The sequence below is a fragment of the Anomaloglossus baeobatrachus genome, chromosome 1, assembly GCF_048569485.1.
Source record: "Anomaloglossus baeobatrachus isolate aAnoBae1 chromosome 1, aAnoBae1.hap1, whole genome shotgun sequence".
NCBI classification, from domain to species: Eukaryota; Metazoa; Chordata; class Amphibia; order Anura; family Aromobatidae; genus Anomaloglossus; species Anomaloglossus baeobatrachus.
In genome coordinates this window covers 134,269,312-134,284,654 of record NC_134353.1, presented here as the reverse complement: position 1 = coordinate 134,284,654, position 15,343 = coordinate 134,269,312, and the positions used below count along the sequence as shown (strand labels likewise).

Below are 15,343 nucleotides of genomic sequence, written 5' to 3'. Positions count from 1 at the left end.
ATGTAATACTATTGTATGAACTGAGGATTTCGATTGCGTTAGGGCAATGACAACCAGAGACGGGTTCTTGGTGCAAAGATGTTTATAATATGCAACCAACAATATGTACACAGAACAGAACATAAACACAGTAGAACATAAACACAGTAAATACCTGCCAGGTTCAGAGCAAAGGGGAATTCCCGGGGCCGCGCACCGGACTCCCCCAGGGAGACCATCAGGAGCGAACCCCTATACAGGGATTGTCTGGCGATCACCACAGAAGGCCTAAATGCGCAGCAGCCGGGACACGAAAGGGCAACAGGTATAGTCCAAAAATGTCCGTACGTGATGTGAGTCCTAGGGTGGGTATGAAACGGAAGGAACCGGGCAGAAGTGCCGACCAGAGACGGCAGACGGAGTCCGGGCACAGCTTGATGAGACCAGGTGAAGTCCAGAGCCAGTGTCGGGTGTTTTCAACAGGATCCAAATAGCAATCAGGAACCAAGAGCAGCAGGGCAGGAGTAGACAGGAAGCAGTATGCTCAGGCAACTAGACTAAGCTTAGGGGCGGGCTTTTAAACAGATGAACAGGAAGAAGGGCAACAGAACAGAAAACTCCATGTTAACAAAGGGCAAGATCCTTCAGAAGAAAACTGGAAATCCCGGAACTCTGACAGTATCTGGTAATGAGTGGATAAGAATGATTGAACCTGCCGTCAAAGAATGTCATGAATATGTTGGCGTAAGGGGGCGCGACATTGGATCCCATCGCGGTCCCCCTGCGTTGGACATAAAATTGGTCCTGGAAAAGGAAAAAAATTCTGCTCTAAGATGATCCTAAGCATATCAGTGCAAAAAGTTCTGTTGTCAATTGGTAAGGTGGTGTACTGTTGTAAAAACCAATCTACTGCCTGTATTCCCTCATCATGGTTAATGCTGGTATACAGACTATTGACATCCAGTGTAACAAGAAGGGCAGAAAGAGGAACGTGATGCAAATCTGTAAGAACGTCAAGGAAGTGTGACGTGTCCTTTATATATGATGGAGTGAGTGGATGAATGGCGACAAGATCTTTCCTATGGTTTTGGCTAGAGGTGATAAGACCGAATCTGTGGAGGCCACTATAGGTCTGCCTGGTGGACAGGTCAGATGCTTATGAATTTTGGGGAGGGAGTAAAACACGGGAGTAATGGGATGTTGATTATTTAGAAATTCTTCAAGTTTGTGATCAATGACACCTAGGTTACAGTAACGATTGGCCACTGATTTAACGAGAGAAACAACCCGAGGGGTGGGATCATTAGGGACAGGTTCATAAGTGGACCTGTCCGAGAGTTGACTTAGTATTTCGGAAATATAATATTGTCGGTCGAGGACAACGACTGCACCGCCTTTGTCGGTTGGTTTAATAATTGACTGGTTGTTTTTGAGAGTGTTTAGTGCCCGGGATTCTTCCACTGAAAGATTATTTTTGATGTGAAAATCACCTGTATGAATTTTCTCATTGAGTTCACTGATCTCACTAGAAACTAGTGAAATAAATGCCTCAACGGCATGATATGTTATGGGGGGCATATAGGAGCTCTTAGATCGGAGATTGAGGTCCTTTAGGGAAAAACATAAATCGTTACTACAAGGTATCACATTCATAGCATTGATGTTACCAACTCTATCAAAATGAGTTTTTAGTCGTATGGATCTAAAAAAATGATTGCGCTCTTGCTCGACTCTAAAAGTGTCGTACTGTGGAGTGGGGCTGAATGTGAGACCTTTTTGTAAAACTAAGTGTTCTGTAGGGGACAGGTTGTAGGACGATATGTTGTACGCCAAATTGGTTTTACCTGAGATCTCATCCACACCCGATCCTCCCGGTAATAACGACCTGCGTCTGAGCCCCCTCCTCATTTTCTTCCTTGTTGACGACGTTGCCCTAAAAAATTGGGCTGTTGACGTGGTGGACGAAAGTCATCGGAACTCCCTGAAGAGGAGTAGCCGGTGTATCTGGGGGGACGTCTTGAATTGGATGACTCTCCAGATCGCCATCTGTATACAGTGCCTCTTGTGTAGTCCTCCTGGTCTCTCAGAAATTTGTTTCTCTTCCTGGCCTCCAAAGTATTTCTGAATTCAGTGATGTATTCTTGGGTCTTATTTTTCAATTGATCCAAATCAGTGGGTATTTCTCTGTAATTTCTACATTTATGGAACATGGAATATGGAATTCCCTATAATATATGTAATATAACGTACTAATGTGCCATGCTTTCACCAGATTGACACTCCTGCCGGGTATACATTACCGCGTAATGAGAATATACTGCATAGGCAAGACTCCAGCCTGCTTCCCACATGTGGGTATTGCTCTACTAATCATGTATCTATGGGACATTTAATTCCTTAGTAGTAACATAACACATGTAATATAAACATATTCATATTTCTTTCACCAGAGCTAATCTAAACCCCTATTTCGTTCTCATTTGAACATAGAACCAGCAATATCTACATTACCCACTCTTTATTAGGTATGTCTTACTCTACCTTATTATTATCATTCAGTCTTAGTAGACGTTCCCTGTATAATCAATTAATGATCCTGAATTATTCCTTTTTACAAATCTAGATAAGAGATTGTGCATGTCAGTACTTTTCCCACCAATACCAGGACTCCTGCTCGTATTGGGTGAGCCTCTTGCTTTTATGTCACATACAGTGCTGTCCAAAAGTATTGGCACCCCTGCAATTCTGTCTTCAATGAAAAAAAAAAATTGTCATAAAGCCAAATTGGATATAATTTCACACCAAACATAAAAAAGGGGGTGGACAAAAGTATTGGCACTGTTTGAAAAATCATGTGATGCTTCTCTAATTTGTGTAATTAACAGCACCTGTAACTTACCTGTGGCACCTAACAGGTGTTGGCAATAACTAAATCACACTTTCAGCCAGTTCACATGGATTAAAGTTGACTCAACCTCTGTCCTGTGTCCTTGTGTGTACCACATTGAGCATGGAGAAAAGAAAGAAGACCAAAGAACTGTCTGAGGACTTGAGAATCCAAATTGTGAGGAAGCATGAGCAATCTCAAGGCTACAAGTCCATATCCAAAGACCTGAAAGTTCCTGTGTCTATGGTGCGCAGTGTCATCAAGAAGTTTAAAGCCCATGGCACTGTGGCTAACCTCCCTAGATGTGGAAGGAAAAGAAAATTTGACAAGAGATTTCAACGCAAGATTGTGTGGATGGTGGATAAAGAACCTCGACTAACATCCAAACAAGTTCAAGCTGCCCTGCAGTCCGAGGGTACAACAGTGTCAACCCGTACTATCCGTCGGCGTCTGAATGAAAAGGGTCTGTATGGTAGGATACCCAGGAAGACCCCACTTCTTACCCCAAGACATTAAAAAAGCCAGGCTGGAGTTTGCCAAAACTTACCTGAGAAAGCCTAAAATGTTTTGGAAGAATGTTCTCTCGTCAGATGAGACAAAAGTAGAGCTGTTTGGGAAAAGCCATCAACATAGAGTCTACAGGAAATAAAAAGAGGCATTCAAAGAAAAGAACACGGTCCCTACAGTCAAACATGGTGGAGGTTCCCTGATGTTTTGGGGTTGCTTTGCTGCCTCTGGCACTGGACTGCTTGATCGTGTGCATGGCATTATGAAGTCTGAAGACTACCAATAAATTTTGCAGCATAATGTAGGGCCCAGTGTGAGAAAGCTGAGTCTTCCTCAGAGGTCATGGGTCTTCCAGCAGGATAATGACCCAAAACACACTTCAAAAAGCACTAGAAAATGGTTTGAGAGAAAGCACTGGAGACTACTAAAGTGGCCAGCAATGAGTGCAGACCTGAATCCCATAGAACACCTGTGGAGAGATCTCAAAATGACAGTTTGGAGAAGGCACCCTTCACATCTCAAGGACCTGGAGAAGTTTGCCAAAGAAGAATGGTCTAAAATTCCAGCAGAGCATTGTAAGAAACTCATTGATGGTTACCGGAAGCGGTTGTTCGTAGTTATTTTGGCTAAAGGTTGTGTAACCAAGTATTAGGCTAAGGGTGCCAATACTTTTGTCTGGCCCATTTTTGGAGTTTTGTGTGAAATGATCAATGATTTGATTTTTGTTTCATTCTCTTTTGTGTTTTTTCATTCAAAGCAAAATAAATGAAGTTAATAATACCAAAGAATTTGTGATTGCAATCATTTTCAGGAAGAAACTGAGTATTATCTGACAGAATTGCAGGGGTGCCAATACTTTTGGCCAGCACTGTAGTCCTCCAACACTAACCCTTTCTCCACTGCGGTACTCTCATCATCCACAATAGACCATATGCCGCCTCCCTCTTGGTTCTCTCACTGCATTACTAAGGTCTCGTGTGTTGACCCGTGGGTCCTTGTTGTATTCTCCTCTTCCAATGTATACCAATATCGTATGTTACTGTCATATACTGTATGCATATCTACTTGTACTTCTGTACTGATCTATGTTCTTTTTTTGTTAAATTTGTCAACACTCTAGTCAGACTGTCCGACCGGATGAAGGCCAATAGGCCGAAACGTTGTATTTAGGCGGACTCTGCAATTGTACAGCACCTCTTTTTTCACCTTTAATAAAATAAAAGAAAAGATCAAGACTGAATTAACTTGTGTCTCATCCTCATGTTGGGAAATTGTACAGTGTGCCGGAGTTATTTTTTGTCTAGACTAATGTGGCAGACTGGGGATTGTGGGGGAGGGGACCTATTCAGGAAGATGAGGTTTAGAGGGCTATTGCTGTGGGAGGTGGTTTTAGGGGGGCTATTACAGTAGGAGGTGGGTTTAGAAGGGCTTCTAGAGTGAGGGATAGTGCAAGGGACAAAATCGATTAGGAAAACTGTAATGACTCAGTATGTTGGGGGTTCAGTATGGAAAAGGGGGGCAGCATTGGGAGCTCATTATGGAGAAAGAGGCAGCATGGGGCTCAATATGGAGAGGGGCAGTGGGAGGACTCAGTATGGATAGGGCGCAGCATGGGTGGGCTCAGTATGGAGGGAGCAATATAGGGGACTCGGTATGAAAAGTGGGGTCGTGTGTGTGTGGGGGGGGGCTCTCAGCATTAGGCATGAGGTAGTGTGGTGGTCTAAGTATGTTGAGGGGGGCAGCATGGAGGTCTCATTATGGAGAAGGGGAAGCATGGGAGGTTCAGTATGGAAAGGGGCAGTGTGAGGGCTCTGTATGGAGAGGGGCAGTGTGAGGGCTCTGTATGGAGAGGGGCAGTGTGAGGGCTCTGTATGGAGAGGGGCAGTGTGAGGGCTCTGTATGGAAAGGGGCAGTGTGAGGGCTCTGTATGGAGAGGGGCAGTGTGAGGGCTCTGTATGGAAAGGGGCAGTGTGAGGGCTCTGTATGGAGAGGGGCAGTGTGAGGGCTCTGTATGGAGAGGGGCAGTGTGAGGGCTCTGTATGGAGAGGGGAAGTGTGAGGGCTCCATACGGAGAGGGATCAGCATGCATGGGACATTGTGAGGAGGGGGCAGCATGAAGTGAGGACAGTGTGCAGATCATATTTCATAATTGAGGAAGGTGTAGTGGATATAACTTTTATAAGAGCAACAAAACTAAACAAAGAAAACTAAATATTTGGTATCGCCGAGTCTGGAACCACCTGATCTATGAATCTGGCACATTAGTTAACCCCTTCAGTGAACACTATATAAATAAATAAAACACATGGCAAAAATTAGGCTTTTTCATCAAATGGCAGAAAATAAATCAAATAAAACAAAAAGTCAAATGTAAATACAGTATATCATAAAAGTGAGTACACCACTCACATTTTTGTAAACATTATATTATATCTTCTTCATGGGACAACACTGAGGATAAGACACTTTGATACAATGTAAAGTAGTCAGTGTACAGCTTGTATAACAGTGTAAATTTGGTGCCCGCTAAATAACTCAACACAACCATTAACACTAGAAGTCCCAGGAATTTCGAGCTCCATAGGGTTCCAATGGTAGAAATATTAAATGACCCCTCTCTGGGACTTCTAGTGTTTTAATGTGTAAACAACATGTAAATGTGTAAATCTCTGAAATACCGTATTTTTCGGATTATAAGACTCACTTTTCCTCCCAAAAAATTGAGAGGAAAGTGAGGGGTGCGTCTTAAAATCCGAATATACCTTACTGGGAGGTGAATTTGCGGGGGGCTGTCTGTGCTTCAGTGCGGGTGGCCGGGTGTGTGCGGGCGGCCTCGTGCCTGTTGGAGCGTGCGGGCGGCTGGCTGCATCTCTGTCCCGGCAGCCGGCTGCCACTCTGTGCGGCTGGCCGGGCGGCCGAGTGACTGTGCGGACTGTGGTGACTGTGCGGCGGGTGTTCTAATCTGTCCACAATCCCAGCTTCAAATAATGGCACCGGGCGTCAGCGAGTGCGCAGATGGAGCTCTTGGATAAGAGCTCCATCTGCGCACGCGCCGCTCTGGGCGCAATTTCTTTGAAACTTTGAAGCCCAGACCGCGGACAGACTGGGACACACCGCAGCGGCCTGCTCCCCCACAGAACCACCGCCGCTGCCACCACTGACCTGCTGCCGCCACTGACCCGCTGCTGCCACCACTGACCTGCCACCACCGCTGCAACCACTGCCCCCCCCCGCGCTGCCACCACTGAGCCGCTGCCGCTGCCACCACTGACCCGCCTCCTGTGACCCCTGCTCCACCACTGCTGCCGCCCCTCTCCGGTAAGACCACACCAGAGTATAAGACGGACCCCATTTTTTTTTTTTTTTTTTTAAATCTCTAAATTTGGGGTGCGTTTTATAATCCGGTACGTCTTATAAAACGAAAAATACGGTACTTCATTCTGATGAAACCCCAGATAAAAGATGAGACCGATGAAGTCACTTTAGCCTGTGTCTGGTCTATGAGTCGGCGGTGAATACCGTTAACAAAAGTGCAGTAAACCAGCTTTGGGCACTTCTGAAAAGACAGACACCTCGTAACAGAGGTCAGAGTCCAAAGTATCTCTGCCTGACTCATTAGAGTGAATATAACCCTTGGCGTTTAATCTGACTCATCATTGTGAGATGTAGATGTAAACCCCAATATAAGTGCTCAGTGTAGAGCACAGGATAAATGTGATCTAAAATATCATGTAAAATGTTCTCAATAAATTTCAACACATTCCACACAAAAAAAAGACACTCAGGTGCGTCATCTGTTAATGGAAATATGAGGGACCTCCACAATACTGGTAACACAAAGGCTCTGGAAATGCACCATGGCTTCCCCCAAAATGAAGTCCAGCGAAATCTGTACTCCCAAATCCAAACGCCTTCTCTCCCTAAACCACATTTAGGGGATTCACATGTTTCACTTTCTGTTGTCGAGCCTGTTTAATTTATCAGGTGTATGTTTCCAGAAGCACAAGCTGGGCACTACGATGTACGGGCACTACAATGATATATCCAATGTAGCAGCAAGCAAGCGGGGGTGCATGATAGAGTAAGTAAAAGGTAATACAATTAAGTAACCAGTAGAATCACCTCAATAAAGTATATATAGATGAGGCTTATAGCACTAGAACGTTAAATAAAACCTACAAGAACGTGTACAGTCAAAAGAAAATGTTAAAAATTTGTATTTTATTATCAATAATAACAAAATATATATAAAATTGTCAAGTGCTTATGTAAGGGAGACACTAGAGGGCGACATAATCCAGCAGGAGAATATAATGAGAATAGGAAACTGTATGATGATAAGTAAAAAAGGTAACTCAATAAATAAGATGGGAAGAGAAGAGCACTGGCACTGAAACCGAAATGGAAGAACATATTTCACAGGAGCGCTATTTGACTCTTGAAGCACAGATTTTCCTAGAATAGTTTGCGGACTCCATATACAGAGGCTATATGTGCCAGAAGAGCAAAATCCCCCCCTCAAGTGATCCCGTTAAGAAAATAACACCCCTCTGGTAAATTAGCCACACGTGTAGTGATGATTTTGACTTCATGGGTGTTTTCCAGAAACTAGCAGCGATGGATGTTGGTGCGTGAAAATTGCAAATCTGCCATTATATTTCCCTGGGTAATGATAAGTAAAAGATAAATAAATAAAGATGGGAAGAGCACTGAAACCGAAGTGGCAGAGGATATTGCACAATGATTACCAAATGCAGGCAGGGTTAGGCTATGTGCGCACGTTGCGTAAAAACATGCAGTTACGCTGCGCTTTGTAGCGCAGCGTAACTGCATGCGTCCTGCGGCCCCTGCACAGTCTATGGAGATTGTGCAGGGGCCGTGCGCACGTGGCGTCTAAGAGCGCAGCGCTTCGGCTACTGCCGAAGCGCTGCGCAAAAAGAAGTGACATGTCACTTCTTTCCTGCGCTTTGCCGGCAGCTCCTGCTCTGTCTATGGCAGGAGCTGCAGGCAGAGCGCATGGAATCGGCGCTCACTACGGACATTTCTGCAGCGATCTAAAGCGCACATGTGCTCTTCAGATCGCTGCAGAAATTTCTGCAGGGCTTGTACGCAACGTGCGCACATAGCCTTAAAGTGACAATGGGCTGCATAAGAATAAACTGCATGATTGACAAGGGTAAAAATGCTTTCTTAAGCTGCGCGCACATCAGCGGTAATCTGCGCCAATGCCGAATCCATCACAAATGTGGTACAGTTCAATACAGTTAAATGGAATCACGGCAAGATAATGTCACATGCGGTCACAAGTTTAGTCGCAAGTCAGGTAGTACCGTATATATCTCCCAGTAACAAGATATGTGTTAGGGCCAGGTGGACGGGCAGACCCAGGAGGTGGATCCACTGGGCCGAACTCCTTGATGAAGGCAAGGGGTCCGGTAGCCGGAGCACTACGGGTAGCAGGACAGTCCGTGCACAAGAGTGGAATGGAGAAGTCCCTGGGACCACGGAGTCACTGATGGTAGTCCGGGTGACGGAGCTCAGGTTCGGAGGCCGAGATGTTGTCAGGCAGAGTCCGGAACCGATGGAGCGAGAGGACGGGTCACCACAGGGATCAGAGATGGTACGGACTGACTGGATGGCAGATAGTCAGTGTTCGGGAATCGGCAGGACCGGATGGCGAGGCAGGAGCGGCTCTAGAAGAGAGATAGGTAAGTATGGCACAGAGACACAAGGAGACCTGACTCCTAGCTTGGGAAACACGAAGAACAGGCCCCGCCCACTTGGACACTAAACCCCTTTATACCCTGTACCTGTGTGTTCAATTTCCTGTCAGTGGACGCTGGCCCTTTAAGAAAGGGTCAATGACCGCGCGCGCGCCCTAATGCGCATGCGCGAGGCCCGGGTGCCAGAAGCCAGGGCAGGGAGCGGAGAGAAGGACGCAGGAGAGCCGGGCTGGGGCTGAGTAGCCGACGGGCGCCGGGAGCGGGGACCGGGCCGCCTGGAGACCGCAGGCAATGGAGGCTGGAGACCGGGGAGAGAAGCAGGGAAGCTGGGGAGCGTGGCAGGTGAGCCGGGGAGCAGAGCAGGGGACCCGGAGAGCGTGACAGTACCCCCCCCCCCCCACGCCCCCCCTCCCCGCAACCGGGACAGGAAGGCACGGATCAGAGGAGTACCCACATTCTCCCGGGGCTCCCAGGACCTATCCTCAGGACCATACCCTGCCCAGTCTACCAGGAAGAACTGTCGGCCCCGTACGGTTTTCATGGCCATGATATCCCTTACCGCATAGATGTCATCATCGGCAATAGGAGGAGGAGCCGAACTGGCAGCAGCGGAGAAGGGACCAAGGACAACTGGCTTGAGCAGGGAGACGTGGAAGGAGTTGGGTATCCTCATCGTGGCCGGGAGCTGCAGTTTGTAGGAGACCTCATTGATCTTGCTGAGGACTTTAAACGGCCCGATGTAGCGAGGACCCAGCTTGTAGGATGGTAGCTTCAATCGGACGTACTTGGAAGCAAGCCAGACGAGATCTCCTGGAGAGAAACACGGAGGGTCCAGACGCCTCTTGTCTGCGTGTCTCTTCATCCGCAGGGAAGCACGTCCAAGGGACGCCTTGACAGAGTCCCAAATTGTTGCAAAGTCACGGGCTACAGCATCAGCAGCAGGGACATCCGAGGAAGAGGATACAGGTAATGGGACGGAAGGCTGAAGTCCGTAAACGACATGGAAGGGAGAGCTGGAGGAGGACTCACTGACGTGGTGGTTATGGGAGAATTCAGCCCAAGAAAGAAGCGTGGACCAGTCGTCATGATGGGCGTTGACGTAGTGACGTAAGAAGGAGGTCAAGATCTGATTGACTCGTTCCACTTGGCCATTCGACTGAGGATGGTAGGCTGAAGAAAAGTCCAGAGTCACTCCCAGATGTTTGCAGAGGGCCCTCCAGAAGCGGGAGGTGAACTGAGTTCCTCTGTCGGACACAATGTGTGATGGAAAGCCATGCAAGCGGAAGATGTGTTGTATATAGGCGTCAGCGAGTTCCTGGGCAGAGGGCAGTCCAGCCATAGGGACGAAATGAGCCATTTTGGAGAACCGATCCACCACGACCCATATGACTGTGTGTCCGGAGGACAGTGGCAAGTCCGTAATAAAGTCCATCGCAATGTGTTGCCACGGAACTGAGGGTATAGGCAGAGGCAGAAGACGGCCATATGGCAGATGTTTGGGCGTCTTGTTCCTGGCACAAGAGGAGCAGGCTGAGACAAAAGAAGCGACGTCCGTGCGAAGGGATGGCCACCAGTAATGACGTACGATCGTACTCCACGTTCTCTTCTGACCAGCATGGCCGGCTGTTTTCGAGGCATGGCCCCAGTGCAATACTTTTTGCCTGTCAGTCTCAGAGACATAGGTCTTCCCAGGCGGTATCTGGGCCAGGGTGACAGGGGCCACCGGAATGATCTTACTAGGACAGATGATGGGCTGGGATGTCTCCTCCTCCTGTTCCATGGGCAGGAATGACCTGGACAAAGCATCTGCGCGTACATTCTTGTCCGCAGGTCGGAAATGGAGCTGGAAATCGAACCTGGCAAAGAATAAGGACCACCTGGCTTGCCGTCGGTTCAGTCGCTGAGCGGACCGCAGGTATTCCAGGTTCTTGTGGTCCGTGTAAATGATCACGGGGTACACTGCTCCCTCTAGAAGATAGCGCCATTCCTCCAGAGCCAGTTTGACTGCCAATAGCTCTCGGTCACCGATGGTGTAGTTGCGTTCAGGCGCTGAGAAGCTTTTTGAGAAGAAACCGCAAGTCACCATCTTCCCGGAGGAGGACTTCTGCATGAGCACTGCTCCGGCTCCCGAGGAGGAGGCATCCACCTCCAAGGTGAACTGTCGGTTTAACTCCGGACGGTGTAGCACAGGGGAGGAGGCAAATGCCCGCTTCAGAGAGCCAAACGCGGCGTCGGCCGCAGGTGACCAGTCCTTTGGATTAGCCCCCTTCTTGGTCAAGGCGGAGAGAGGAGCAGTCAGAGCCGAGAAGTGAGGGATGAACTGGCGGTAATAGTTTGCGAATCCCAGAAAGCGTTGGATTGCCTTCAGTCCAGAAGGAGGGGGCCAGTTGAGAATGGAAGAGACCTTCTGCGGATCCATCTGCAGTCCGGTATCGGAGATTACGTAACCCAGGAAGGGCAGAGAAGACTGCTCGAAGACACACTTCTCGTACTTGGCGTACAGACGATTTTCCCTCAGTCGTTGTAGTACCAGCTGCATGTTCTCTCTGTGGGTTTGGAGGTCCGGAGAAAAGACCAGGATGTCATCAAGATACACCACCACACAGACGTAGAGAAGGTCCCGGAACACGTCGTTCACCAATTCTTGAAAGACTGCTGGTGCGTTACACAGGCCGAAGGGCATCACACAGTATTCATAGTGCCCATCACGGGTATTGAACGCGGTCTTCCATTCGTCCCCAGAGCGGATGCGGACCAAGTTGTAGGCACGCCGAAGATCCAACTTGGTAAACACACGAGCTCCTCTAAGCCGATCAAACAATTCGGGGATGAGCGGCAGGGAGTATTTATTTTTCACGGTGATTTGATTCAACCCCCGGTAGTCAATACATGGGCGTAGGTCGCCCTCTTTCTTCTTAACGAAGAAGAAGCCTGCTCCAGCAGGAGAGGAGGATCTCCGAATGAATCCCCTTGCCAGGTTCTCTGTGATGTAGGTAGACATGGCCCTTGTTTCGGCAGGAGACAGCGGATATATCCGTCCTCGAGGTGGTGTAGTTCCCGGGAGCAGGTCGATGGCACAATCGTAAGGACGGTGTGGCGGCAGTACCTCTGACTCCTTTTTATCAAAGACGTCCGCGAAGGACCAATAGGCCGAGGGCAGTCCCGGTAGGGACTCTGGAACTGGAGGTCGTCGGATGGGTTGTATAGTCGTCAGACAGTTCTCGTGGCAAGAGGAGCCCCATCGGGTGATTTCACCAGTACCCCAGCTGACTGAGGGTTCGTGTGTCCGTAACCAGGGGAGTCCCAGCAGGATTTGATGGGACATGTGTGGGAGGACATAGAGCGATGTTCTCGGTGTGCAGGGCACCGATACGCAGTTCCACCGGCTTGGTGATCCACGAGATGGTGTCAGAGAGGGGTCTCCCATCCACAGAGGCAATCACTAGGGGTTTGTCGAGTGGAGTAACAGGCACCTGGTACTTGTCCACCGTGGCCTGCTGGATGAAATTGCCTGCTGCCCCGGAATCGAGGTATGCCTCGGCCGTGAACCGCGTCTTTCCCGTTGTCACTTGAACTGTCCACGTAACCGGGTCTGGCCTCTGCTACCAACCCTAGGCTTTGGAGTTTCCCGGCCTCTCTGGACAGGAGCGTAGAAGGTGTGTGCCCTCTCCACAGTAGAAGCAGAGACCCTTGGCGAGCCGTTCTGCTCGGCGTTGTTCAGACTGCCACAAACGGTCGATCTGCATGGGCTTGTGGACTGAGACACCAGATGACGTTGACTGAAGTACGGCGGGCTTCTGCGGAGGAGAGGAATGCCGTATCGGACGTCTCTCACGGGACACCTCTTTGGATCGTTCCTGAAAACGAAGATCCACTCGAGTTGCTAGCGTAATCAGGGCATCCAGGGTAGACGGCACGTCACGACCAGCCAGCTCGTCTTTAATTCGACCCGAGAGGCCTTCCCAGAAGGCGGCGGTTAGAACCTCATTGTTCCACCCGAGTTCCGAAGCCAAGGTGCGAAAACGGATGGCATATTGACCCACCGTCAGAGTCCCCTGACGTAACCGGAGGAGAGATGAGGCAGACGCGGAGGCGCGTCCGGGCTCATCAAAGGTGCCACGAAATGCCTGCAGGAACTCCTGGATGTTAGTGGTCACAGGGTCCTCCTCCCACAAGGGGTTCATCCACGCCAGTGCCTCACCCTCTAGATGGGACATCATGAACGCGACCTTGGCTTGGTCGGAGGCAAACAAATGCGGCAGTTGCGTGAAATGGAGGGAGCATTGGTTTATGAATCCCCTGCAGGTCTTGGGATCTCCGGCGTACCGGGGTGGTGAGGCCAGACAAAGCCTGGAAGCATCCGAGGAGGCTGCCACGGGAGCTGGGGCCGTGGATCGTCCAGTGGAAGCTCGAGATGCCGAAGATGTAACCGACGCTTGTAGCGTGTTCAGGCGGGCGTCCACGGAAGACATAAAGTTCAGCATACGGGTCTGGGTCTCACGCTGGCGTGTGAGTTCCTCTTGCAAGGCTGCTAGTGCTTCGGCGGGATCCATGGCCTGTTTTTACTGTTAGGGCCAGGTGGACGGGCAGACCCAGGAGGTGGATCCACTGGGCCGAACTCCTTGATGAAGGCAAGGGGTCCGGTAGCCGGAGCACTACGGGTAGCAGGACAGTCCGTGCACAAGAGTGGAATGGAGAAGTCCCTGGGACCACGGAGTCACTGATGGTAGTCCGGGTGACGGAGCTCAGGTTCGGAGGCCGAGATGTTGTTAGGCAGAGTCCGGAACCGATGGAGCGAGAGGACGGGTCACCACAGGGATCAGAGATGGTGCGGACTGACGGGATGGCAGATAGTCAGCGTTCGGGAATCGGCAGGACCGGATGGCGAGGCAGGAGCGGCTCTAGAAGAGAGATAGGTAAGTATCGCACAGAGACACAAGGAGACCTGACTCCTAGCTTGGGAAACACGAAGAACAGGCCCCGCCCACTTGGACACTAAACCCCTTTATACCCTGTACCTGTGTGTTCAATTTCCTGTCAGTGGACGCTGGCCCTTTAAGAAAGGGTCAATGACCGCGCGCGCGCCCTAATCCGCATGCGCGAGGCCCGGGTGCCAGAAGCCAGGGCAGGGAGCGGAGAGAAGGACGCAGGAGAGCCGGGCTGGGGCTGAGTAGCCGACGGGCGCCGGGAGCGGGGACCGGGCCGCCTGGAGACCGCAGGCAATGGAGGCTGGAGACCGGGGAGAGAAGCAGGGAAGCCGGGGAACGTGGCAGGTGAGCCGGGGAGCAGAGCAGGGGACCCGGAGAGCGTGACAATATGCCTTGACATGGCTACTGGGCAGATATATAAATGGCCATTTTTGTATGCTAAATATCTCACTTTTTCCTAGATTTCCTTAAGCAGTAATGCATATCTATATTCCTGCATTCATTGTTTGTATTCGTTAGCATTTCAGAGTGCAGCTGTCTTTTTTTTGTTATATGTCATGTTCAGTTTTGCACCTGTTCAGGCTGCATTTTGGGAGTGTCATTAGTTTTTTTTTTGTCTATATTGTTTTTATTAGTGATGGACTTGGCAATGCTTGGTACTCGATCGATCGGGGTGCTCAAGACACTTGAAACCTGATCAAGTACTAAGGTGCCATGCTTGAGTTCCCGTCTCCCATGTTTTGCAGCTGGTTTTCAGTAACTAAACATGCAGATATTGCCTGCCAGTCACAGTGATACCGTAGCCATGTTGGCTACTGGCTTTACTGTGATTGGCTGGCCGCATACCGTCATCGGTAACAACCTATAAGGGATTCAGGAATCATACACTATAATATTGAAACTTTAAATTTTTATTTATATAAGGTGCTCGTGCAAAAAATACATAAAAATTTCATCATATATAGGATAACATTTTTGGAATATAGGGAGGGATATCAAGCCGCACTTATAAGGAGTAGCACAATGCTACAGTAGCTGCATCTGCCCGTATAATAACGGCCAGTATTAATTATAGGTGGACATATATATACATCATATGTTTACAGGAACGGACCAAAGGGGGTGTGGTTTACATAGACATAGTATTAGATGACATAATTCTAAAGTTACAAGAGTATAAAGATATAAGCATATATATAAGATATAGGCATATCTTCAACCACTATATAGATTGGCTAGGAGGCACCATGATTCACATAGTATGAGGAATGGAAATAGTAAACATGTGCCTATAGTATTGCCCCCACCTATCTATTAGC

General features: G+C 49.0%; 1 protein-coding gene across 1 annotated transcript in view; it reads left to right on the top strand.

The window, feature by feature from the left end:
• Positions 1-907: 907 nt before the first annotated feature.
• The window catches only part of LONRF1 (LON peptidase N-terminal domain and ring finger 1), a 136,419-nt gene continuing 121,983 nt past the window's right edge, over positions 908-15,343 (top strand). Inside the window, exon 1 of the mRNA XM_075335405.1 lies at positions 908-983. Within this exon, the coding sequence (XP_075191520.1) occupies positions 908-983 (76 nt within the window). The remainder of the gene's footprint in view (positions 984-15,343) is intronic.